Below are 27,022 nucleotides of genomic sequence, written 5' to 3' on the forward strand. Positions count from 1 at the left end.
AGCGCATGTGCTGGAGAAGTGTATACACACTCATTGGAGCTTGCAAGTGGGGAGGTGCAAGGATCTCTGTAGCAGACATTTTCAGAGGGACCTGCTACATCAGCTACATCATTACTTGTATTATTAATAATAATAACTGCCAAACATTAGCCAAACATCTTAGAAAGCAGTTGCACATATCTTAAGTTGAAAAATCTACAAATTGGAAGAAGACAAGACACCCAACAGGTGAGCAAGTTTCCTTGGGAGTTTCTGCATACGTATAAGCAGCAAGCAGGTTTCTCCCACAAATTGTTAATCTGGCAATATGTGAGCTTGCATTAGTGAAGTGATGCCGTCTGGATATATCAAATGCAATATAGTTAAATTTTTCCTACATTCATGTAGGAAACTAGGTACTAGGTATATCAAGTGTAGCATATTGAAGCACAGTATTAAATATACCTGAACTTTGAAGGTACACATGTCTGCACTCCCCCACTGAGTAAAGGTTTAAGAGCAGGTTAAATCAGGAAACTAGTAAATGCTTACCGATGAGATCATCAAGTTAAAAAAAAAGATATATACTTGGCTAATAGTCCACAAATGTCAATGGTAAAGTGAAGGTGGTGTTCTTTTTGCGCCTAATAGAATTTCTTTAGGCAGAGCAAAGATCTGTTAATCTTTATTACACTCCATGTTTGCCAGAAGATAGAAATGAATCCATATTGAAATATCATTGTAACGGAACGGTTATTATCATAAAGTGCTTTTTGATATATATATTTCATTAAAACTTCAACATGGCAAAACATGGTGGAACATAATTTTATTCCAAATTGATTAGTTTACATTGCAACACACAGTGTAATACTGTACTAGTAGCATTACTTTTAATTTTATCAACGTTAATTAGATTTTTGGTCTACATGTATAGCATCTCTGTACACCATTAACACTGCATACAATCATTAGCATAGACTAGAGTTAGTGTAAGAAAAATAATTGTACTAAAAGTTTTACATCCATTGATTTTTTAATTTTTAATTTTTTACTTTAGTACTAGGTTTTATTGTCCATGAATTTGAGATTCTGTTACTTTGATTTGGTCCTTTTTTTCTTTGTGGTTCTTTGTTGGATTGTAATTTGTTAGTCTTGGTTATTACGTGCCATAATCACACTCATTAGCTCCATTTACAGTAAGCAAAGCATTTGTCACTGGCACAGTAAGTCACCATGGATCAGACCCATCTACAACAAAACACATCAGGTATCTCCACCTGGAAAATGGTTTTATGTTTCAGAATTCAAGAATAAAAACAACAACATTTGCTAAAAGGGCTAGCATATGCCAAGCGAATAAAGCAGCACAAATAAACATAACTCAAGTTCATTGATGATTTTAATCATTATTGGGACAAATTAGCAAGTTAAAAACACAAAATCAAATTACACGTCCAATTGCTGGAGAAATTGCATGTGAATGCTGAAAGCTGAATGCTAACATTTGAACGCATGTGGAATGCTATATTATAACAATTATATTAGATGATATTGAATAGAATGAATGATAGAGCTGCTGAATGCATAAAATTGACTTTTGAATTGATACTGCCACCTAAAAACACCCCAAAAAAAATCAGTCATAAATGGTCAAATAAAAAGGCTATTGTAAATTGTAATTGTATGTTTTTGCTTGTCAGGTGCATTAACCACTGTTCCATTATGAAATTAAAAGTATCTGTGACATTGTATGTAATTGTATTGAATAACACAGTTTACAAAAAACTTGAATTTTCAATATAGAAGAGATTAACATAGAGGAAAAAAACTTAATAATGAGAAATTACATTAAATATAATGGATGCTAAATAATGACACAACAATTATTATTCAAATGTTCAAACTTATCTGGTCTAGCTGGGATTTGAAACAGGTTCTCCACAGTGGAAGGGAAGTGCACTAACCATTTAGCTAACTAAAATTCAGGGCTTACTTCGTATTTATATTGAATAATGTATCATAATGCTAGGAAAAAAAACAAAGCTGAATGGGGACACACGCATTAAATAATTTCAACGAAATTATAATGCATTGTCTGATGTGAAAGTCAGTTGATAAGCATGTATATCATTGAGCATAATGGCCATGGATACATTTGCAACGTACATTCGGAGGTGGGATTTGAAGCCACGACCTCCTGGTTACTGGACAATGCACTTTACCAACTGTGCCACTCAGCAGTATCAAACACCTGGCAATGATGATGCTGATGTACGTAAGGAAGAGGGCTTAGGAAGTTTCCCATTAAAAATGAATGGGGATAGTTTGATAACGTTAAATTGTGCGAAAACTAAATATAATTGGATTTTTTTTTAAAGGTGAAAATTGAAAGCTATATGTGGAAGTAGAAGTACATTGAAAAAGTGAAGAGAAAAATAAAAACAATAATAAAGAATCCAAATATCATATGTTGTCATCATTCCCGCAATTTGTGCAATGCAATACAAAGATCTCAGAAACATCATGTCCAGAAAAGTTCATGCAGTTTACCCACATAATAATGGGAATTTAGCATAGCTTGTGGCACTCAATTTGTACCAGTTTTAATATATAGCTCTAAAATCATAATGATGCAATTTGAATTTCAACTGTGAGGTGAAATAGGTGTTTTCTTTGATTGAAGGAACTATGCTGTAAAATATTATACCCGCAGCCCCGTTCTTCTGACTGTGTCTGATCCATCTCTGTGTGTGCTGGATTAGGATGGCTCAGGACGGATTAGTTAATTATAGACACCTGCTGTCTAAGCGTGGTGTGTGTTGTCAGGTGTTGCAGCATGAGGTCGGCTTGGTGTGGTGGAGTGCACAGGGGAAAGGCGGAGTGAGGTGTGAAATTGCATGGACAAATGCTTTGCCATGTGCTCAGAGCGTGACTGTTTTCTCACTGTCTAATCTCTGACTGCTGATGTCTCTGACCAGTGATCAGTCATGGCTCGTTCACATATGATTGTGTGAACGCTAAGTGACAAACATTCACACTAATGATAGTCTGCTTCAAAACGATATACACTTACATCACACACAATGCATAAAAAAAAAAAATCAAACCCATCATTTTTGTTTGCAAATGTGTTTTTGTTTGCAAATAATTTACATGACTTTAAATCCATTTTCCATTTTTTTCCCCAAACAAGTTTCTCTCCAAATGTCACTCCGTAAATCAACTTGCAAACTTATTCACTGATGATATGCAGCGAGTCCCCCCTAAACAGAATTTCCTGCCTTTTTTTTTTTTTTGCCATGACCGTTGTCTCATAAAACGATTTGGACTCATTATCAGAATTTATCTCCTCTGGCACATGAGGTTTAATGGGGAGAAAGTAAGCACTGGAACTCCTCTTTGCCATTGTTCATCGTTTACAAGAGTTATGTGAAACCTAAAGATTACCCCAAGAACCCGCTCTTTTTACACATTAGCCAATCAGAGTAGGTGATAACAAAACTTTACCTATGGGATAAATATGTAACAACTAAACTATCACTGTGACAGAACATAACATGAATGAAAAAAAAGTTAATAATTATTGCTGATAATGTCAAGAAAATCCTGCAAAGACTATTTAGCACTCCTGGGACATGTCAGGTATGAATATGTTGCCTCCTTTTTGTTGTGGCATTGGTTGACAAGTAAATTAAAGCTGTCAACAAAATGAGGGCTTAGATTGCAGGCCCTGTCACAATGTCAACCTTCCGCTGAAAAGCCTTTTTCGTGGGGAACTTGGAAATTGAGAGCTAATGTTGCTGTAATGCTTTCTTATTGTGAAGTTTCATCACTGAAAGTTGTCATGTGATAGATACACTGTCACTCGATGAGTAAAACATACATATTCTACCTCCAAGTACATATGGCAGTGACAACAGAACGCATTTGAATGTGTCATTCATATGTTCATATATCACAACAGCTACAGTATATAAATGCCTTGCAATGTATCACTTTGACAATATTTAGAGCTATCAACTTCTTTTTTACTGGGCTCCATGTCATATGTAAACGTGAAATAATTATGCTCATGTTGTCCGTTTAGTTTTCTCCTGTGACGCTCACTAGTTAGCCCCCCAACGTATTTGTAGTTGTCCTGCACATCTTTTATGCTGCCTTCAGGGAGGCCGAGTTCAATCCCTTCACTTGTGATCATCTTCCCTCGTCTAGATATCATTTGTCCACACTTTGCGAGTCCAAATGACATTCTGATGTCACTGCAGTATATCCTTGTAATGTGAATCAGGGAGTCAATGTCACATTGGCATACAGCTTGATGCCATCCATGGAGAGGAGGTAGGTGGCTGATTGTTCCACTTCTGAACCAATACTCAAAGCCATTCTCGGTTATGACCTGACTGAGTGTGTTCAGGCCTATGCAGAACAGCAACAGGGACGGAACATCTACTTGGAATATGCCCGATTTCATATTCACCGGTGCAACTGGCTTTAAATTGGCCTCCTGAGTTGCATTCCACAGCCTCATTGAGATTTTGATGAAAGTAGTAAAAGAAAATGGTTCAATTTGCTGCTGACACAACGTTATACTGCACTGGAGAAAATCTCAAGCAGCTTCTGGCTAGTGTGGAAAAAATAACTAAATATATTTAAAAAGTGGTTCAACACAAACAGATTATCTTTGAATTAAAAAAAAGTGAATTTATAGTCTTTGGCATCGGGCAAATTAAACACCAAATCAAAATCATAGTCAATGCAATTGAAACAGAATGAGCAAATAAAACTAATGCATTCTTGTTGGTGCAAAACTACTGTACATTGAAAATCACACTCAGCCCATCTTGAAACAACCAAAAAGAGCTATATGAATTATTAAATGTTCACATTATATAAGACCAAACAATTAATTGTTTTAAAATTTAAAAATTAAACACTCACAAATCATATGACTTAGTTAAATTCAAAACAGCACAAATAATGTCAAACATACAATAACCAACTTTGCCACAGTACTCATAAGCTGTTCAAAATCAGAGAGGGTTGTTGTGCTTTAAGAGGCACACATGTCTTAAAAAAAAAGATAAAGCAAATGTATATATTATATATAATTATTAAACAGAATTTAAAAAAAAGTGTGAATCACTCGCTATACTCCAAAAAGGGTTTAAAAATATAGCCCTGAAAAATATATACGTCCAGTATAAACATGAGAAACTGCCGAAATGCCAGAAGTTCTGGATGTTTGCTTGAGTGATGTAGGGGTGCGAGGGTTAAATGACATATATTGGCATATGAGCGTATACTGTACATAATGCATTATATATGTGCATGTGTGTATGAATATGTTTGTATATGTACATACGTTTGTTTGTACATATATGTATATGTCTAACCGTACATTCTGTGAATCAATACATTAGCGAGAGTTTAGCAAGTTTAGCTCAAAGAGGGGCATGTTTTTTTTTTACATTACTGTACATGATTTTAACCTACTATCGTATTAACATTATAAAGTAATAATTTGTAGCAGTAGGACTCGATACGTTTTGTATTTCTTCCTACTGTCTTTCAACACATATACTGTGCTATCTAGAATAATATTTCCTTTCTTTCAATTTTTATTATGTTTACATATTCTTTGCGATATCTATAGTTATCTAGGCACCGACATCTTTGGAGACCAAGTTGCCAGTTGGATGTGATGTCATCGAGTTAGGGCGTTGGAATGTTAACAAAAGTATGAAATGTCTGCGCCTCAGACTTGAAATGTGTAATTTAAAAATAATAATAATAAAAAAAAAAATAATAAAAAAAATAAAATATATATATATATATATATATATATCTTCAAGAAAAAGTAATATGGTGACACTGACAACAATGTGAGGTAGGGCATCACCCTTGCACCCTCTATTGACCAGCCGCCACTGCTACCAATTACCAATTACCCCAAAATAAACAAGTAAATAAACAAAACATTAAACCTACTCTGGGAATGTTCTCTGGATATGAGACAAAACTGAAGCTTTTTGGCAAGTGACATCCGCTCAGTTTAGAGATGCAACAATGAATCTGGACAGGGTACAAGAATGAATAAGAACAAATCATTGGACTGTTTTGTTGTGGCCTTCAGTTATCCCTGATCTAAATCCTGTTGAAGATCTGTGGAAGGAGCTGAAGCATGAAGGCAGCTATTAAACCCAACAGTTGGAGCAAGTTGCTCACAGTAGTGGGCGAAATAGAGCTACAGAAATTGTTGGATTGCAGTGTTTGCATGGAGTTGTGCAAAAAAATATGAAGTTAAAGAAACAGGTGATAATTTTGTACTGGCCAATTTCATGAATTTGTTAGTAAAATAATTTGGAAGGACCACCAAAAAAGTAATCTGATTTTCTTTGTCTTTGTGAGTTTGAAGTTACTTCAGTGACCATTACACATTATTCTTGCTTTATTGAAAACTGATTGTTAATCTCTGTACTCAAAGTGCAGGAGTAATTTAGATATTCAATTGCATTTTCATTTAACAGTGCTTAATCTGTATGTCTACTACATAAACCTGGTGAGGTTTTTCTTCCCTCATGCAACTATCAAGCTCCAGCATTTTGTACAAAATTATATTTAAGGATGGTTTCACTGTAGGAGAAAACACGGCTTTATTACATTCATTCATTGAAGAGAACGTGAGTGTGTGGAAGGACGTTTATCTATATGAGCCCCGGATTGACTGGTGACCAATCCAAGGTGTGTCCTGTGTTTTACCCAAAGTCCACTGGGATGGACTACAGCTCATTCAATGAAGACAAGACTATAGATTATAAAATGGATGGATGGAATTTAATTAGTTTTTATACTTTATTCCTCAGCATTGTGGGTTTATAAAATACAGTTATCATTTATATGCTCCAATACTGCTATTTACAAAGCTTAAGATAATGTTCCTGTGTAAATAATTGACAAACGTGTGTCAAAATGATGATGAACTTCATATTGGAGATCTGTATAATACGAGCCTGAATCCTGCACAAGCCAACGTTTTTAGCATGGAAAAAGCTTTGTCATGTTTTTATTCAAGGGCTGTTAGTGGAAGTAATATTCATAGAGATTCATGGTTTCACATAGGATTGACATGTTCCTCTCTCAAAAACATAACTATCAACATCAACATTACGAATTGCTTATCAAGTTGCAGTGTGGAATATTTATGCTAGCCTTTTTCTACCTACTTTTACAAGACTGCAACGCATAAAAACATCATAAGATGAAAAATATTTTTGTCACTAAGGCAATATGTTTTGGTTTTATTAGTCTATAAATGTGTTTGGAGAAATTCTAAACAACTTATGTTCATACTTATTGTTAAAGGGGACAGAACTAACAATAAAAAAATAATAACAGCAGCAAGGATTGCGTTCTACCACTAATCTTGGAAGGTTGACTCCACCCATTTTGTCTGGTTGTATTCTGTCAGAGCTTCAGGAAAGCCAGTTTACCTTTCTGCAAGTCTCTGCAACCGCCTATGCAAGCATCTGAGAATCTGGATATATTTTGCATGCGGAATAGGAAGTGTTCTGCAACTTTTTCAAGGCTGAAAAAAACCATTCTGAAGAGAGAGAGAAAATAAATTTTGTTTTGGGGCTTCTAATTGGATTTACTAACAAACAAGCCATGGCTTTGTTCATGTTCACCTGACGGATAGCAGTGCAGTCACTCTCAAATACAATTTACATTCTTAACAGCTCGCAAAGCAACAGGTGAGTGCATTTGGAATCAATGTGTTGCATATAATGATGTTGTAATGTGATGAGCCATGCAAAAATTGCAAGTGTTTATATTCTTTAAAACTATTGTTGGACAGCTTGAGTTCATTGATGATTTATTAGTCAGGCTGAGTACCTTTGTTTGCTATGGTAACATATTTCCAATTTGTAGCACATTTACAGTCATCAAGCTATTTATGCATTCGAAGATGAAATGAACTTCACTGTTTCTGTCATTGTTTTTATAACGTTTTAAGTGTTTTGGCACTTTTAGCAAAAGCTGCAATGGAAAGCATTTCTCTCATCTCTTTTTACAGCAAAACTTCAAAGTGGTAATCTTCTCCATTACATTCACCAGTCACACCTTGGTGGCACCTTGACTTTTCCCGGGAAGCCCCTTTTCCGTTACGTAACACAATTACTTGTTTGCTGGAGGTGCTAATTTTATCCTCTTGTAAAGACTTAAGCCTCATTAATGCTGGAGCACTCTGTATCAGACAGACGTGATTGGCTTGGCAGGTTCGCTCTTTACCTTAAATGTTTCTACAGTCATATCACACAGACATTTCTTCAGTAGTTGTTGATTTGATATTTAATCAAACCTCAACTAACCAGTATGGTGTTTACACAGTTCTTACTATTTCTTCCTTTTCTACTTCTCACACATTTTGCAAGTTGAAGTCAATATTTTATCATTTCACCTTTTCAAACCAAAATAGTGTCCATATTGTACTTGCTACCAGAACTAATGATCCAGTCAAGAAGGTCAACCGTCTCAATGACATGAGATTGGTTGCATAACTGTGAACGTCTGTACTCTACAGTAGATTTAAAGGCCGCACAGGGGAGAGCTGATCTTTAAGTCCAAGAGGCTTTACAGCCAGCAAACCATAACAAACCAACATGTTGCATCAGTGGTGAGATGAAGCAGCGTGATGAAAAGCTTGTGTCAGCAGTAAACTGTGAGATTTGTAAACAACAAAATGAACATAAACAGACACCTTAGAACTTTCAAGTAGGTAGAAATAAAATACTGACTGCCACGAGGTTCTTTTCATCCGTTTTTGTTAGTTAGCTGGAGTGTGGAAACACTTCTAAATCTATTTCGGCAAAGCTTTATGGAAAGAATGGTTATCAGTAATAAGGAGGGAACTCATTGAACAAAGAGTTGTGTTCGGAAAACAGTAACAGCAGTGTATTGTTAGAGATAATAACTTGACATTTCAAATATGCATCAGCATTGGAAACTCTACACATTGTATTCAAAATGAATGTAGTTTCTGAAAATTGCTGTGAAGCTTGGAGTCTACCAACTTCTAACACCTTCAAACTTTTATTCTGGCCCAGGATGATTGGATCGCATTACACAATTCTTCAACATTTCTCCTCCTATGTGACTCCTATGTGAAGCCAAGCTATCAGCAAGAAGCCGTCACAAAGCACAATTGTTAAGAACGAGATGTGCTCAAGTGGTTAGATGTTGCCAAGCAATACACTGGCTTGCCTTAAGAGAAATGGAACAACATTTTGTGAACTGATGAAAGCCAGATTATTCTTCTAGGGACAGTTCGTCAGACAAACTCAAACACTGACTTCAAGCCAGAATACACAGTGCCGTGTAAATACTGTTGAGTATGGCGCACAAGCACCATGATATGGGAATATTTCTCATACTATGGTACTGGGCTGATTTATCGTATACTATGGATCGTGGATCAGTTTCATTTCACTACGAAACATGAAGAAGTCATGTTGCCTTGTACCAACGGCAAAATGCCATCTGTATTTCAGTAGAACGAATAACCCAAACAAGTCACTTGACAAACAAGCCTCATCCCCAGACCTCGATCCAGTAGAGAATTTAAGGGGTCAAGTAAAAATGCTGTTTCTGAAGCTAAACTGGAAATGCAGAGGAACTGTTCTGTGCGGCAATAACCGTTTACAGGCTTCACACATTGATCAACTTTATGCTGTAATGTTTGAAAAATCACAGCAATGTTATTGCATTTGTGTACTGTGTGTGGAAAATCACGCTATTATAATGGCCTTTTTGCACATCTATTATATATACGAAATAACTGGCACTTTTATTCTAAACTTTTAACATCAGTACATGATCAGTCTTAAAATCCATTCAGTCGCCTGCGCATGTACGAGTACTTCTTTATTTATTGCAAGAATCTAACTGCCGTCCTTGGCACGAATAGCACTTCCTCTGAGCTTGATAATAGCCAGTAGAAGGTTGAATATGTGTGACATTGCTCTTATCTTACTGCTAAACTCATTGACTGAAAAAAATTGTGCATCAGCCAGTGTAGAACTTTCTGAATGACAAAATGTAAATAATAGCTAGCCTTGACAGTTTTCCCACTGTTGCACAAGGCCACTAAAATAGCTTTATTTTGATTTCATTTTCATTTATTAAAAATATGTTGATTTTGTTCACCAAATTTAAATGTCAAAATAGTTCACATCTCCTCTCACCGTACTGTGAGAAAAGCTTTTCCTTGTTTTCTTCTTTCACAGTGCCAACAAGATGCAGAAGCAAGTGGAGGTCAGGATAAATGAGGGCCACCTGGAGCCCACAGTGGACACGACTGAGAGTACATGCAACGTTATATGTGATAAAATCATGAAGAACATGGTTCTAACGCTGACAATTCTTGGTGGGTTTATGGTTATATTAATATTGATTGTCCACTATCTGGCAACTAAAACAAAGATTGTATCGATAGAACTATAGCAGTGTACAGTGGTCACTATGATTCTTCAATTCAATGTCTTCAACAATAGTAGTGAGGCAACGGTGACCCTATTCTGATATTGTCATTGTAAATGTGTTTGTTTGTCCTGTATGATTGATTCAGGTGTGTTTCTGGGTTCCATTGCTGGAATGCTGCTGCGGCACATATCGCCTCTCCCTCCTGATGTTATTGTGATCATAAGCTTCCCGGGGGAGATCCTAATGAGGATGTTGAAGATGCTTATTTTGCCTCTTGTTGTTTCAAGTCTGGTCACAGGTGGGTAAAAGAAAGTGGCGGCTGCATATATGCCGCCTAATTTGTGTGTTCTGTGTTCTTGACTGCGGTAGGCAGCCTAGAGTCTGGAGCCTTGAGCTGAAACAGCAAACACCAGGATAAAGGGCTTGAGGTTACAAAAAGTATTTTAAAAGATTGAATATAGCAAACCTCAAATAATGAAGTAGGCCGTGTGAATATTGCCAGCTCAAAATGCAATTTAAAATCTCATTCCTCTAATTTCACTTTGTTAAAAAAGAATAATAATGCAAATCTGTTGCATTAGTAGCATAATGGGTAAATAAACATTTGATTAATTCATATTTTCACGACAGTACATGCATCCAAAGGGGGCTAAAAAAAAGGCTTTAAGAAAAGTTTCACTTGTGCTGATAGGAATAAAGAGTCTATTGTCAGAAGAAGTTTCAAACCCTACCTCTGGCGGAATTTGCATGGTGTCCTGGGAGACAGCCACTGGAGCTGTGGCTGGAAGGACACCCTGCAAGTTATGCCGGAGGTGAGTGTTGAAAACCTCTTCTGAAAGTAGACTCTGCCATACCGATCCATGCGGCCAGATCCTTAAGTGGAAGAAAATGAATGCATGGATAATCACTGAAAAACGTCTATTATAAAATTAGGGGTGTCAGGCAGTTACAACTTTTAATCATAATTAATCGCATGACTTCAATAGTTAACTCACGATTAATTGCAACAGCAAGAAGAAGAGAGGGTGACAATGACAACAAAGTGACTATGTGTCATTCTTGTGAAATTTCTGCTCTAACAGGACTGGCTGGCTTGGATGCGAAATCTAGTGGCCGCTTAGGCACCAGAGCCATGGTATACTACATGTCAACAACAGTGATTGCAGCAGTCTTGGGGGTGATCTTAGTGCTGCTCATCCATCCTGGGAACCCCAAGCTAAAAGCTAATCTTGGACAGGGGAAGAAGAATGACGACGTTTCCAGTATGGATGCTCTCTTTGACCTCATCCGAAATCTGTTCCCGGAAAATTTGGTCCAAGCCTGCTTCCAACAGGTACATTTCCTACCCTCAATGTTTTATTTGCTTTCAAGTGCCTTGAACTTTGGATCTCTTCCTAATTCTAATTTGTATACTGTGTTTCTCGGGCAGATACAAACAGTGACCACAAAAGTGCAAGTACCCACTAACAGAACCAAAGCACCCCCACAGTTCACCATCAAGAGGTCACTTCAGTTCAAGGGTGGGATGAATGTCCTTGGTAGGTTATTGATCTTACTCCAGACAAAAAAGTACTAAGGAAATTGGGATTACATTCTGAGTGCCCGACTTGACTTTTCATTTGCATTCATGTTTTTTTCCTCAAAGGTTTGATTGGATTCTTTGTTGCTTTTGGTGTCATCATGGGGAAAATGGGGGAGAAGGCCAAACTTATGCTCGAGTTCTTTAATGTCTTGAATGAAATCATCATGAAGATTGTTGGCGCAATTATGTGGTAAGTGAATCACTCAAAAAACTAAATAAAGCCAGAAAAAGAACAGTTGACACTACATCATACTATTGATGTTCGGCCGTGGCTTAGTGTGTAGAGACGGTCGTTCAGTAACCAGAAGGTCGGCTGTTCGATACTCGCTCTCCCCAAGTCACCTGCCGTTGTGTCCTTGGGCAAGGCACTTTACACACATTGCCTCCAGTGCTACACACACTGGTGTATAGAAGGTACAAATGTTTGGTGGTGGTCGGAGGGGGCCGTAGGCGCACACTGGCACCCACGCTTCCGTCAGCCTGCCCCAGGGCAGCTGTAGCTACACCACAGTGTGAATATGTCGAGTGCATGAATAATGTACCCATTCCAGTGTAAAGCGTCTTTGAGTGTCTAGAAATATATAAATCCAATGCATTATTATTATTATTATTACCATTAAAACCCTACAAAGCCTGAACCATGAAATGTATGAGAGAAAATTCAGTATTTATTGGTCCTTTTGAACAAACAAACTTTTTTTTATTTTTTCTCTTTTTTTTTCTTTTTTTTTTAATCAACTGCCACATTGGACTTTTGATCTTTGTCATATTTGATACATCCGGTCACAATGCTTTAAATTCGTACATTTATAACTGTCAAAAATATGATAACATATCAAACATATTAGTATTTGCAAAAATCAAAAAGAACATTTCCCACTAAAGTATAGATGTCTCTCCTTTCTCAATTGGTTCGATCTTCGGAAAAGCCATCAACTAGGTGATGCTGCCTTCTAATGGATTATCCGTGCAATGCATGTGTCAGATCATATACGTCAGGGTTTTAATGGTAAAAAAAATATTATACTGATGAATAGTGGGCTCAAAATGTCTTGTATTTGATATGATACGTTGGGCTTTATAGGGTTAAAAAGTGCAGTGTTTCTTCTTGGGTTTCAGGTACTCGCCTGTTGGAATTGCTTGCCTAATCTGTGGGAAAATCATCTCCATTGCTGATTTAGAAGTGGTTGCTCGACAGCTGGGGATGTACATGATCACTGTGATATTGGGCCTCATCATCCATGGAGGCATCTTCCTTCCCCTAATATACTTTGTGATAGTCAGACAAAATCCTTTCAAGTTCTTCATGGGAATGTTCCAGGCTTGGGTCACAGCACTTGGAACAGCATCCAGGTATTATAATAATTGTTTTCCAAAAATGATTCAAGTGACCTGACACTGGGTGGTACAGAGTCCCTCTGGTGCCAGGGTAGGACATTTATTTTTTATTTTTTTGCTAATCTGTACCCACAGTTTAGTAATCTGTACCCACAGTTCACTAATCTGTTCCCACAGTTTAGTCATCTGTTCCCACATTTTAACAATCTGTACCCACAGTTTAGCAATCTGTACCCATGGATTACTTAAATGAGCAGCGACGCTGAAGTTGGCTCTACCGTTGCGCTCCGTCTATCAGCCTATATTATCAAAACCTAAACCGCAATTGCATTTTCTGGCTTGAAGATGGCAGTGTTTTCACAGTTTTGCATTGGTGAAACCGCTGGTTTCCTTGTTGCCTACAATTAAAAAAAAAGAACATTGATTTTAACCTGCTCCTCATTTCCACAAATCCAAAATGGCATGGAGTTTCTCTTCTCGCCTGTTTCACACTCAACACAACTCCAGTTTTCAAATAAATCAAATTTGTATCTATATATTCGAGTGTTCTTCTTTGTTTGCTATTGACGTGCTAAACCGTGCGTACAGTTTAGTTAACTGTGGGAACAGATTACTAAACTGTGGGTACAGATTACTAAACTGTGGGATCAGGTTGCTAAACCGTGGGTGCAGATTGCTAAACTATGGGTAGAGATTACTAAACTGTGGGAACAGATTACTAAACTGTGGGTACATATTAGTAAACTGTGAGAACAGATTAGTAAACTGTGGGTACAGATTGCTAAACTGCGGGTACAGATTCATAAACTGTGGGTACAGATGAGTAAATTGTGGGAACAGATTAGTAAACTGTGGGTACAGCACACCAAAAAAGTTTCATACCCTGGCACCAGAGGGCCTCCGTAGGGTGGCACAAGTTGCCTGTTAGTGTTACTTTTTCTTTTTCTTTTATACAAATACAAATAGTGCTTTCACAATTACCTTGTTTCCAAGGCTACACAGCAAATAACAACAGGAACTTTCGTTTCAAGCCGTAACTGAAATATTCATGCCAGCAGCAACTTCCAACTTTGTTTCCATGCGGGATATTTTTCATTTACTCTGTGTTTTATTAATGACATGAGATGCCCTCATTCCCCTCCTGAGGTGAGCTCACTCCTTTTAAGTTCCTGCTAGCTCGCTGCTCCACCATCTACAAGAAGTGCTAATTGTCAGACAAAACAAACATTGCAGCTGTTGAGTCACAGCTGATGTTTTTTCTCTCCATAACCCCTTCTTGAATGATTTTAGTGAAGTCTCAATAAAGTCATTGCCTATATTAGCTTTTGTATAACAAAATAATTATTAATAAATCTGAATATTTTAGAATAATATTGTTTGAGAGAACAAAGGAACATCACAACAATTATGACCCACTTACATTAGTTGCACAATACAAAATATGAAGTAGAATTCTTTAGATGGTGAACCATATTGAGTTTGCAACTCTGATGCTAATATATATTTTTCTTTGTTTTGTTTTTTAAAACTTTCTACAGCGCTGGAACCTTGCCTGTGACGTTCCGATGCTTAGAAGAGAACCTGAAAATTGACAAGAGAGTAACGCGTTTCGTCCTCCCTGTTGGGGCCACCATCAACATGGACGGCACAGCACTCTACGAGGCCGTGGCTGCCATCTTCATCGCTCAGATGAATGGAATTAATCTCGACTGGGGCCAAATTGTCACTGTCAGGTAAGGATACTACACCACATGTGAACTACTAGGAAGTCAGTACCATCAATTACCATCAATATCATTTACCAAGTGGGTGCCTTCGTCCATCATTTGTCCTCTGAGTCTCAAATGTATGTTCCTCTACAGTATGACAGCAACACTGGCTAGTGTTGGAGCAGCCAGTATCCCCAGTGCTGGACTCGTAACCATGCTGCTGATCCTAACAGCAGTGGGGCTGCCCACTCAGGACATCAGCCTCCTTGTGGCTGTCGACTGGCTGCTGTGAGTAAAACGCTTGAAATCATATTATACAGATGTCTTCTTCTTTTTTTTGCTTATCAACTCCTATCAAGCATACTTTTTTCTAACATCAACCTTGTGTTTATTTAATAATCAGCCTGTTTACTTTTCCTGTTTACTTGTGCTGCACTGAATGCAAAAGTTTCAAACTACAGTTAACACAAGTTTTTAATTCCCAAAAGACATCATTAAAATCTGTCACCATCCTCAAAAAATGTGTAGCAGCAAAAGTTTCATACACTTCACAATTACAGCTTCAAGCATCCTCATTTAATTTTTCAAATTGGCTCATGATATAATTTTGGGAGTGGTTCCTTCCTGTTTTAATGGAATGAACATGTTTAGAATTAATCTTTTCCTTTTGTCATGTTAATATGACGCGTTTTAAATGTTAGGCAGTATGTCACTTTCTCTGTTTCCAGACAATTATCTTTAAAAGGGCAAGAGTCAACAGAAGCAATTTAAATGTCATATTAATCTTAGATGCCTCATTCATATTTATGGCGGGATACTCCTTTTACCACATCATTCTTGAATTATTGAACAATATGACTAAATCACTGAAATGACAGTTTTTGCGTTTTTGTTGGCCAAATTTCCAACATCACTCAATAATAGGTGACCCTGAGATTATCCCTGGCCAGCTGTGCAGTCCCTCCATTTTGACCTCGGTCTGCCCCAAGGTCTTACTCCAAGTGCATTTGCCCCCAAGCGACTCTCTACCAGATGAATCCCCTTATGCCTTAACAATTTTACATGTAATGTACATTTGAAGGGATGCACATCCAATACCTATGTGTTTACATTCACGGAACACATGACCCGCATGTGTAGACAATTAGCATGTATACACCTACACAAGAGTCAATGCCAGGTAATGGTGAAGTCAAATAATAATAATACAAATAATAAATCATTCGGATTATTAAGTTATGTACTGATTCTGTTTCTTCTGCTTGTATTTGCCAGCTTGTCCTCTTGGTCCCTATAAGCTTGTAACATGGTGCAACTGTCGATCTCATCGTCCATACCGCTCTCACTCGTGAACCAGACCTAGACACACGACCATTGTCTCTGATTTAAAGTTCTTATTCTCAACCCAGCAGCCTCACACTCAGCTGTCATCTGCCCCTGTAAACTTTAAAGGTCACAGCTCAATAAAGCCATCAGAACCATATAATCTGTAAATAGCAGTGGGTAAATCCTCAGGCCATCAAATTGGCCTCACTGCCACCAAGAAATGCTGTCCATAAAAAACACAGTGAGCAGAAGTGATGACAAAAAGCAGCTGTGGTGGATTCCTGCATCCAATGTAAACAATTTCCACAGCGAGAATAACCTGCAGTAGCAAACATGTACCAGTGGTGCACTCCTTTCAGGTCACATGAGAGATCGAATGCCTTTTCCAAATCCCGTGTGGAAAGAAGTTGTGCAAACCTCCATGCACCATTGAGTATCGTAGTTAAAGTACGAGCTGTGTCAGAAAAGTTCCAGTATTCAAGTCACAAAAGATACAGTATATTTCAACTCCAAACTATATAACGCTTCTCTGAAATACGTTCATGCACTCATGGAAGGATTCTTCCATGATCCTCTACTATATTAATGTTATCCACATTTTCAAAACAGCTAGTATTTGGAATAATGGCGTTAGTAACTCTGTTCTTTTTCATAAACTGAGTAATCTAACTAATTATTTTCCCCATATTTGAAACGCCCTAATCATTGTTAAATGCGTTACGTTACAATTGATTTATTAGTTTTGAGGCTCAAAATAAGCTTATAGTAGGTTGCACAATCGTGTGCGCTTTTGCAGAAAGCTTGCTCTGAGTCCATTCAAGAAAATGTTGTTTGTGCACTATTGTTGTTGCACCTCGTCACAATAAAGGTGTCGCGACAGCTGGAATGTGTAGGGACTTTTATTTTGGAGGTGCCGTGGGAAGTGTGCCTTCACAATAAACATGTTAGCATTTTAGCAAGAGTCCACGTCCGTAGCCTGCAACTGATTTCTGTGACAAGACTGACGTTGGGTCAAGATAATATTGTTAGAAGTCTGCTGAAAAACGGCCGCAATGAAGAACAATTCGCTGAAAATCCTGTTCCATCAAGACAAGAATCATTACAAGACTTCGTGACTAATGTAATTTATAGAGCCAACAATTGTATTTCTCTTAACTGTCTGTGCTAGACTGTCCACAAATTACATATAGCTCACATATGTGCTACAAATCACCATATACCCATTATTTTTTCTATATACTGTATATATTCTGATTGCTGTCGTATTTGGCAGTGGTACACATATCTGTCATTATGGAGTGAGATATTTGTGTGACATAGATATTCACAAACATCACTGAAAACCTAACCCAGACATAATTAAATAATAATAATAATAAATACATAAATACAAACAAATAAATAAAATTAATATAATAATAATAATATAATAATAATGTAAATATAATGTAAAATAATAATACAAAATTGAAATTATTTAATATACCGATATATATACATTTTAGTAGAGAAAATTGTTACTTTGTCTGGTTACTTTAATTATGATTCAATTACCAACTCAATTGTTGTTAAAAAAAAATTTTTGCAATTAATGAGTTACTATAACTAATTACTTTTATTAAGTAACATTTCCAACACTGAAAACTGGTCTCCTTGATGGCACCCTTGAGTTTGAGTAGTTTTTTTTTTTCCCTGCACTGCAATGTTTTTCTTGGTGAGGAACTGGCTGATGCCCAGGGCATCATGAACAGTTGTCGAGTTGTCATGGTGAAGCAACTGGATCGTTTTTGTACACGCGCAGCATTAAAGGGGAAATCTCATACTTTTTCAATTTTAATTTAAAATGTTGCTCCTCTTCTTTTCTGACTAAAGCCTGGACTCGTAGCCCAAATCCTCGATCATAGTCCCCCTCCTCCCTCCAAAAAAGAACAATCCAATGTTATCATAATGGTAAATGTTAAGAAGTGCACTTATCAACCTTTAGTTTAGGATAAATTACTTTAACCTCCAGGATCCCTCGCCGTAGACTGCTGAGCGGCAGTAACCAGGGTGTTCTTCCAAACATCCATCCATCCATCCATTTACTGAACTTCTCATCCACCTGTGTGGACAAGCTCATAGCTTGTGCTATGCTAACCTGGGTATTTGTCTCTGCTCCAGCATGCAAGTGGCCAACTAGCTCCCTTCGTATGCTGCTGTGATGGCCCGAGAGGCCATCAATAAAGTAACAAATACAAAGGCATTGATAAACTGTCTAGCTGGGCTTCATTGACTGCTTAACAGTCTCATCGAATGCTCGCTATCTGGCTATATATTCTCATACACATAAATACTTCCGTGTGTTGTGTCCAATTCAGTGGGGCTTCCCACGACGCACACACTCCTCCCACGTGACAATGCTGTGACACAATGTGACTCGAATCTGGAAATACTCATTCTGCGTTCATTTTTAACGGCCAATTCGCTACTCAATTCGAGTTAACACAGCTTCTAAGATGGACACGCATGCCCAAAACATCATCTTTTACCACTCAAATGCTATATTTCACTGTAATTTTCAAGTGGCCTGTGTCAAATGTCTTTCCTTTCCTGACTTTCTAACTGGGCTGTCTTCCCTCTTATTGCCATGCAGGGATCGCTTCCGTACCTCAGTCAATGTGATTGGGGACTCGTACGGAGCCGGTATTGTATACTACCTCTCCAAAGATGAGCTTGACTCCTTTGATGCCCAACAATCCCGGATGGAGGATTATGAGATGACTAAAACAAAGTCCTTCTTTGAAAATAACACCAACCAGAATGTGTACGCTCACCACAATTCAATCCTGATAGACGACTGCAAGGTACATTTCATGTTAACGGATATAGAGACTTGTATGTAGACGATTCTCCCCGACTCTGTTTGTTTTTGTCTGGTCTATGTGACTTCCTTTATTGGTGTATGTGTAAATGTGGGTGAAGATTAAAAAAAAAATCTGGATTGACACATTCACCATTTAACATAGGAAAAAGCAGTTTTTGTGGTACCAGGTTAACCAAAGGCTAAGTTTGTTCTTCATGAAATTACGTCCCCTTTTTTTTTTTACAATGAAAAAAGTTCTCTGTGTATCACATCCAGTTGAATGGACGTTTGTTGCATTCCTTATGCATCATGTTGTACACAAGTATCATTGATTTATTTGTGGTTGTCAGATATCACGCAGAAAGAAATCTGTTTTATTCTATTAATTGGACATGTATTTATGTATTCAAGGCAGCCCCAACCAAACTGCATTTAAATTTTCATATTTGAAAGTATACATTTTGCCCGTGGTATGACATAAAGACTGCTGTTTCACTATGATTACTACACAATAATGAATAGAATAATTAACCCTTCACTAACTGTAGTTAACCTTGTGGTGATATTGCATTGCATATGATGCTGAAGTTGAATTCTTATTATTTGGCCTATTAAAATTCGGTTGGGCAGAGAATCCATTAAATACATGGCCAACACTCAAAATGCTAACCCTGTTTTGATGTATTCCTGTTACCATAAAACGTCTGGTATTTCATTACATGATGTGTTCAAAAACATGTATTGGCAAATCCCATATTAATATTCACCCTGAGGACAATGGCCTGAATGTCAAGAACTTTTGGCTTCTCTGCTCCAACCACTAATGGTTTGTTATAATGGTGCCTTGGGCCCTTAGTTAGAAACTGTTGATAATTGCTTTCAGGACACCATGGGCAAAAATGGCAAGACTGCAGGTTTCTGTCTTGTTGAAGAGGAACCATGGAAATGCGAGTAAAGCAGACCCAGAAGCTGCTGCGCCTTATCCTGAGTTCTACAAGCTTTTACCTTCTGATGACAAAACTATAAAAATGACACTCAAACAGCATTAACCAGAGAGACTGTACATCCTAAAGTTGCCCGTTTTACATTTTTTTATCAGCTACCCATCTGAGTAGCTTCACATCACCTCAGATAGATTGTGTATTTAACAAGTTCCAACAACTATTCGGGTGAAAAGTCTCTGGGTCTTTCTTGGTGCTGCTGCGAACTTCATTCTTAGTCGAATACAGACTTCAACTTTTTGTAACATCTCATTTCACTTTTATATTCAACATCTTTGTGTTGCATAGAGAGAGCTGCAAATAATGGGAAAGTTGATCATTGGGTTGATACAAATATTAAGGTCAATGCTTGAGAATTGTTTTTAAGCGGTGAATTTTGCTTATTATCAGTAACAGGTGGTTGTTGCAATAAAGCATTTCGATTTTCTTTGTGACTGTCGCTTATAATGCAAACATGGTCAATGAGTACAGAATGTAAAATAAAGTATCTCTCTTTGCAATATTACAATACAAAGACAAGCTGGTGCAATACCTTTTACTTTTCGACTAATTGGATTACACCGTGATGTCGCACATCCACGCAAACCTAAGCCGAAGCTTACGTCTTAGACCTTAAAGCGGGAAAGGTGTGGCCTCTAATTGTGGCAACAGCCAGTGCATGATGTGTTGCTGTCAAACAAGGACATGAGGGTGCGCTCCAAGTTATTTTGTTCATGTTTTATAAATATTTTTGTAATGTTTGAAACATTGAATTTTTGCGAGTAGTTACAGGAAAAACCTGGAATGTGTTCACACAGTGTGTGCTGTTTTCTGAACGCAGAAGAGAAAAGATAAACATGGCAGATTAGATGAGAGTCAGTGAAGAAGAAAAAGTAGAAATGTCTCTCACACTATTCAAACCAGTGCATTGTTTTGTGTTTCTTTATTTTTCACTGTTTTTTCTTTTGTTGTTGTTAAATATTTAACTTGCCTTCAAGAAATCAGCTGCATAGTGCAGTAAGCATGTTGTTGAAATTACAAGATACAAGTTAATTTGGGACCCCCATTAATTCAGGAAATTATTTGTATCCATCTTAATGGTGGAATGAGGACGGCTGGGCCCTCCTCTTCTGCGTGAATTTGATCCACACTCATCTCTTTCTTTTTTTGTCCCGTGACAAAATATTATATTTGTTAATCACATGCACAAATGATTCGGTCTCCGGCATTTGATTGTATAATATCTCCGATTTCACTTATTTATTTTGGTCTAAAGAAAGCAACAGCTAATGTAAAACTATTATTGCTTAAAGTGCCTCCTTGCACTTTGTGTATATATATTCTCTTTAGATAAATGTGAAAAACTTGTATAGAGCTTTGAATTGTTTTTACTGTGCTTTCTTTTTTTAGTTAAAAATGTTAGAAGTATGTTTAAGGGTGTATTTATTTATTTAATTATTTATTTAGTTATTATTTTCACAGTTTGTGAACTTTATTTATTATGAAAATAATAAGTAAGCGCTCCCAATCATGATCTAGGAGACAGTCAGACCCTAATTATTAAATGAATTGTGTAATTATTTGATTATATATTTGGTTGTTTTCCAAGTCATGAGAAACGTGAAACACCTTTGTAAGTCCGTGGCAGCTAAGTGTCTGCATGTAGTGAGACCTCAGCAGATTGTTTAGTTTGGGCCATTTTCATCAAGCATTGTACCCCTTGATGAAAATGGCTACATTAGTACTTTGACTGTGCAATTTGTTGTCATTTCCGTAAATGTGGCGGGTACCAGAATAACTCAACTGCACGTCTCACAACTTTTTGCCACCTTCTTGTCGAGGTACTAACTGTAGATTTGTACATAAAGGGTCAAGTGAGATACTGTATGTTGTTGGCTGACAGGCAATAGGGAAGAACACAACATCCCTTGTGTATGTATGCATTTTATTAAATACATGACTAACACAACTCTCAGTAAAAACATTGGACAGATCAGGGTTCAAAACCAAAGTGTGACATGCTGAAATGAGCTGTATTGCTTCGGGAATATTATTATAGCACCTTTAAGGAAGATGTGAAAAATTTGTCCTGATTCTGGTTTATTGTCCACAACTGAATATCAGACACTTACATTATCTGAATGTAAAACCTCACTTTGATGTTCCCTTTAATCTATTATTGATCTGATCAGTAAATGTTCTTGGTCGACTGATCTGTAGTAATTTCTTTATTTTCTTCTTTTTAATGAAAATGTGAAATATTTAGTGAATTCAACATATATTTTCTATTTCTTTTTTTGTGTCTAACATCCATTGTAATGTATCTTGACCTAGACTCTCCGAATTCACAAGCATGATAAACAACTGCAGAGCAGAAGTCTTTGTCAAGCAAAAAATATACCAAAAAAACTGTGTAATATTTTAATATGTGTATGAAAATATCAAATGTACAAATAAATTATTGATGAAATGCTGGTGGGCTTATTTCTCAAAGCATTTTTCATATGATACAGAATAGCAACACCTAAAAAGCTGTTTAAGTAGATTCAGTGCTTTCATAATTATTTTGGGGAGGTCATCATAATAGCATCTTGCAAATGACAGTACATATACATACAATAATTACAAAATATACAAAAATAATGTTAAAAAAAAGGCACTTAATAATTATAAATGACACTGTAATCAAATATTGGCTGTTTTTTTTATCCTATAGAAAGGCCAATAATTAACACTTGTTTGAATATTACTCAGAAGTATGTGATGTTATTGAAGAAACATTGTTACCAGCTTCATTAACCAGATTTGATCAGTTAAAAAAAAAGTTGATGGCACTAACGAATTATAAATGAGTATTTATGTAGTTATAAAGTATTTATGATTGTCACCTGGGATCCAAATATGTCTTGGAGTATATTGTTTGTCTTGCATCTGAGGCAGCACAGCTGCACATTTTTGGGAAAAAAATAATTATTATTTTTTTTGTCTCAGTGTGACTCGTTATCTGGAAGATCATCCAACGGGATAACTGTATACTCCACCACCTTTCCGTTTTCCTTGGGTGTATCTTTCCGCAGGAACGCTTCATTCTCTGCCTTCTGCTGCTGTGAGGAGTCAACTTTTGTTTGTGGACTTGATGCTCGCCTCGGACCCACATTCCACCTAAAAAAATAAAAAGGAATGTTTCAGATTATACCAGCTAGGAGATGACCATTTCAATATTTACTCTTAGCAATGTAAGTCTCACTTGTCTCTGGTAGCGATAGCAAGACAAAGCATCACCAGGGCCGCAACCCCAACAACAAAACCCAAGATGATGATCCAATCTGATGATAGAGGAGAGACTGAGTTATTGAAATGCATCATTTTTAAAGTGGAAGTCAACCTTAAACATTTCCTGACAATAATATAGCATATGTGACCTCACTAGTCTGATTAATATTACATTTTTGGAATATGAGTTATGAAGCAAAATCCAGCGTTTTTTAAAATCTATTTCAGGGGGCGGCCATTTTGCCACTTTGTCGACTGAAGATGACATCAATGTTGCTCAGAGCTCAGGCAACAACCAATCAGAGCTCACCTTATGAAACTGGTTGTTACCTGAGACCTGATGAACATTGATGTCATCTTCAATCAACAAAGTGGCAAAATGGCCGCCCCTGAGATGGATAAAAAACAGATATTAATCAGAATACCATATTTAGACTAGTGGGGCTGCATAGAACATAGTATTGTCAGACAAAAAAATTGGGGTGTTGACTTCCACATTAAAGTGTCTTAGAAAAAACAGGAATTTGGATTTGTTTGAAAGTCACCTGGTGTTTCATGCCCTTTGTGTTGCTCTGTTGCAGCAGAATCATCAGACTGTGGTACTTGGTAAAATTCACCACCTGGGACGTAAATTTTTTTTTTTTTTTAAATACAGGAAAAAAAATACAGAAAAAAAATACAGAAAGAAAAAACGTTTATCTGTTACGTTTGCGGTATTATGGATCTACTGTATAAAGGATGTTTACCTTGGACAGATGGAATTTCAAAGATTCTGGCTTTTCCTTTATCCTTCGGCATTCCAAATCCTGATCCTGACCCCGAATCTTCATCTCCATCTTTATGTCCAGTTTTAATGAAAGATGATGTTGCCCCGTCACTTCCAGTGTAGGTCATAGTGGTTTGTGGAGTAGGATACTGGTCTAGGATCTCACTACTTCCAGACCCTGAGTAAAAACTCTCAGAATCATCCGTTTTAGAGGGCACACTGGGCTCTGTGATGTCACTTGACTGTGTTGCATTTGAGGTCCTGTCAGAGTGAGGATTTAAGGTGGTAGATGAGTTTGATCTTGACAAAGCTCTTTCACTTGTGGTTGAATAACCTTCATCCCTGGGCTGGAAGAGCTTGTCACCTAATGTGCTTCCGTCAATGATCTCCAACAGGGTTTGATTAAGACTATCTTCTCTGCCAGAGGATGTTTGGTTGGACTGTTGAGTGGTCGAGTTTTCTTGAAGTGATTCGGATCTGAGTGACGGGGGGAGAAATTGTTCAACAAGAAAGCCATCCGTCACAGCCTCTCTGAGCACGTCTTCCTCACTTTTAATGGGAATTTGGGTCACAGCTGGGAGAAAGGGATGGAAAAATAAAATACAAGGATCACCACAAATGTTTACCTACCAGACTTGACATGGAAAGTTTTTCTCTTAGAAGTAATCTATGACCATAAAGGGGGTTGAAAGCTTAGCCTGAAATGCTTGTATTAACTTGTGTTGTCTCTTTGTTAAGGTGTGACAGTAATGATTAACCTGGGTGATTACTCATATATGAGTGGGTTGAGAGGGAGTTTCATTGGAGCTTCAGTTAATCACCCGTTTGGCACACCCTGCGAACGTAACTCAAATGTAGAAGGGGATGCAAAATCACAAACTAGAATTAATGAACTTTCATATCCCTCTTTTCAACTGTTTCCTGTAAGATTATACAGAGCTGAAAAGTATGTATTCCCTGTTTTCTCTCTTCAATTCCCCCTTTTATAGGCCATGAATTAATTCATCTTATTTTACAAAGGCTTTGGTGCGACATGCAAAGCTACGAGTAAAACCTGCATTGCGACAGTGAAACACAACGCTTAGACCGTTGAAAAAGAGTGAACGAACTATTATGAGCATTTCAGGTGGTAGAGATGAGAGTGCTGACTCATCGGGTAAGAAAAAAGACATCCTGGGAAGGACAAGGATCAACCCAATGTATCAACTCTCTATGGAGTTAAAATTACATTTAAAGACTGATGTGACATCTCTAAAAGTGATAGTGTGTGCTTGATCTGTATACTAACAACAGTATGTTACAGTATTAAAATATGTTTTACTTTTGAGTGATTCATTCTCCTAAAACTTCCAGTTACAATAATTTTATAGTTAAAACAACTTAAAACAATTTAAATAATAGTAAATCACTAGATCAGCCACCTGCTGAAAGTAAAAAATAATAATAATAATAATAAATGGGTGAGAAAGAAGCACATTAAAGAAAAGGACTGACACTTACAATTGACCTGAGTGGAATAAACGACGGCCCAAAGTCCAAGAAAAATCCCCAAAAGATAAGGAGTCGTCATCCTTGAACCAAACAATGAAAATCAAACTTATTTTCAGTGCTGCTGAAATTGTGCGCACCGAGTGATCTGAATCTTTCAATCTGATGATTCACAACTTGGCCTTTTATGTACAGCCGGTTTGTGTTGCACGATTACAACAATGACTGCCAACACACAAACACAAGTGCTTGAACACCTGTGGACACACCCTCTTCGTCACAAATCTCCCATGCTCATTTCCTCCTTGTAAAGCAGAGAACACTCAAACTGTGTGGTTATGATTTGCTGTAGTGTAGAATTTCCCTTCACAATTCAGGTAGTGTAGGTACTGTAAATATTTTGGGGTTTCTCATGAGGGCCAAATATTTAAAAAAAACGTGTCATTCAAAAGTGAGTATTTTTATATTAGGAAAGATAGACTTTTTATACACAAATCTTTTCCAAGGATTCCATGTACAAACAGTGGCAATTACGGACATTGAGTCTGGAACCCCCCTGTGCCTCCCTCCTATACAAACGTTTTTTCCAATTGTGTAATTATTAAAATTGTGAAATATCTGACGCAAAGGGCAGGACTAATGTGCGTGTCTCAACATTCTAGTACTTGAATCTGTCATATGACATCCATCCAATGAGAGGCAGTCAGAACTGGGAAGAATTGATTGCCAGGAACATACTGTATACTGTATTTTTTTGTCTGTATCTCACACTCTGCTTGTATGTTCAACTGCCTTACATTCCTGCTCCGAGTTCTCTCTCTGAAATGAAAACCAATGTCAAGTCCTCGGGCTCTATCACTGCGGTGCTCTCAACTTGCTCTTCTTCTCTTCTCTTGCTCTCTCAACACTAATATCGGTCTCTTTCTCAATGTCGTCATCATTGTTTTTCATCTTTATGATGAGGAAAGAGGACGTATTGTCCCATTGTTGCTTCATTTTGAACTATAGACAAAACACAATGGCGTGGAATACCCAAGATTTCAGAAACTCAATTTGTTTTTTTACTAATGTGGGTTAGATGCGGGTTGAATGTACCTAGTCTAATTGGTCTAAAACCGCGAGTGTAGGTTACTAAATCAAGCAATAACATTTTAGTTTGCATAAATCTGTATTATAATTGCAATTTTAAATGGTGAAACCGGACAGAAAAGCATGTTAGGCTGTTTTATCAAACAAGCACTTGGGAGGCGGGGCCAA

The 27,022-nt window shown here is 37.2% G+C and overlaps 2 protein-coding genes across 4 annotated transcripts; one reads left to right on the plus strand and one right to left on the minus strand.

The window, feature by feature from the left end:
* Positions 1-45: 45 nt before the first annotated feature.
* On the plus strand, positions 46-22,720 carry slc1a2a (solute carrier family 1 member 2a). Of its 3 annotated transcripts, XM_086071154.1 has the most exons (11): positions 46-228; positions 10,266-10,405; positions 10,607-10,759; positions 11,544-11,794; positions 11,891-11,999; positions 12,107-12,233; positions 13,163-13,396; positions 14,920-15,114; positions 15,244-15,378; positions 19,049-19,259; positions 20,142-22,719. In XM_086071154.1, the coding sequence occupies exons 2-11, from the start codon at positions 10,276-10,278 to the stop codon at positions 20,211-20,213; spliced, it is 1,617 nt and encodes a 538-aa protein (XP_085927280.1). In that variant the 5' UTR covers positions 46-228; positions 10,266-10,275; the 3' UTR covers positions 20,214-22,719. The 3 variants fall into 3 exon arrangements, with proteins under 3 accessions (XP_085927280.1, XP_085927277.1, XP_085927278.1); XM_086071151.1 differs by having other exon boundaries at positions 11,544-11,999; positions 20,142-22,720; XM_086071152.1 differs by lacking the exon at positions 46-228 and adding an exon at positions 7,483-7,733 and having other exon boundaries at positions 11,544-11,999; positions 20,142-22,720.
* Positions 22,167-25,968, minus strand: LOC147177407 (uncharacterized). Its single transcript, XM_086071155.1, has 5 exons — positions 25,778-25,968; positions 24,258-24,851; positions 24,057-24,131; positions 23,486-23,564; positions 22,167-23,400 (listed from the first exon to the last, which is right to left on the minus strand). Exons 1-5 carry the CDS (start codon positions 25,845-25,847, stop codon positions 23,226-23,228), a joined length of 993 nt encoding a protein of 330 aa, XP_085927281.1. The 5' UTR covers positions 25,848-25,968; the 3' UTR covers positions 22,167-23,225.
* Between the last annotated feature and the right edge of the window lie 1,054 nt (positions 25,969-27,022).

This window comes from Leptonotus elevatus, chromosome 3 (genome assembly GCF_054856555.1).
Source record: "Leptonotus elevatus isolate MCC_2025b chromosome 3, RoL_Lele_1.0, whole genome shotgun sequence".
NCBI lineage: Eukaryota > Metazoa > Chordata > Actinopteri > Syngnathiformes > Syngnathidae > Leptonotus > Leptonotus elevatus.

What these genes read in the sequence shown, in the direction of transcription:
- slc1a2a (XM_086071151.1), top strand. Translation starts at nt 10,276, where the DNA reads ATGCAGAAGCAAGTGGAGGTCAGGATAAATGAGGGCCACCTGGAGCCC. An exon ending in TGTTTCAAGTCTGGTCACAG is followed by an intron (nt 10,760 to 11,543) that starts GTGGGTAAAAGA and finishes CTGCTCTAACAG; the next exon opens with GACTGGCTGGCTTGGATGCG. An exon ending in TCCTGATAGACGACTGCAAG is followed by an intron (nt 19,260 to 20,141) that starts GTACATTTCATG and finishes AATTGCTTTCAG; the next exon opens with GACACCATGGGCAAAAATGG.
- LOC147177407 (XM_086071155.1), bottom strand. Translation starts at nt 25,847, where the DNA reads ATGACGACTCCTTATCTTTTGGGGATTTTTCTTGGACTTTGGGCCGTC. An exon ending in CAAAGGGCATGAAACACCAG is followed by an intron (nt 23,565 to 24,056) that starts GTGACTTTCAAA and finishes CTCTATCATCAG; the next exon opens with ATTGGATCATCATCTTGGGT. An exon ending in GCTATCGCTACCAGAGACAA is followed by an intron (nt 23,401 to 23,485) that starts GTGAGACTTACA and finishes TTATTTTTTTAG; the next exon opens with GTGGAATGTGGGTCCGAGGC.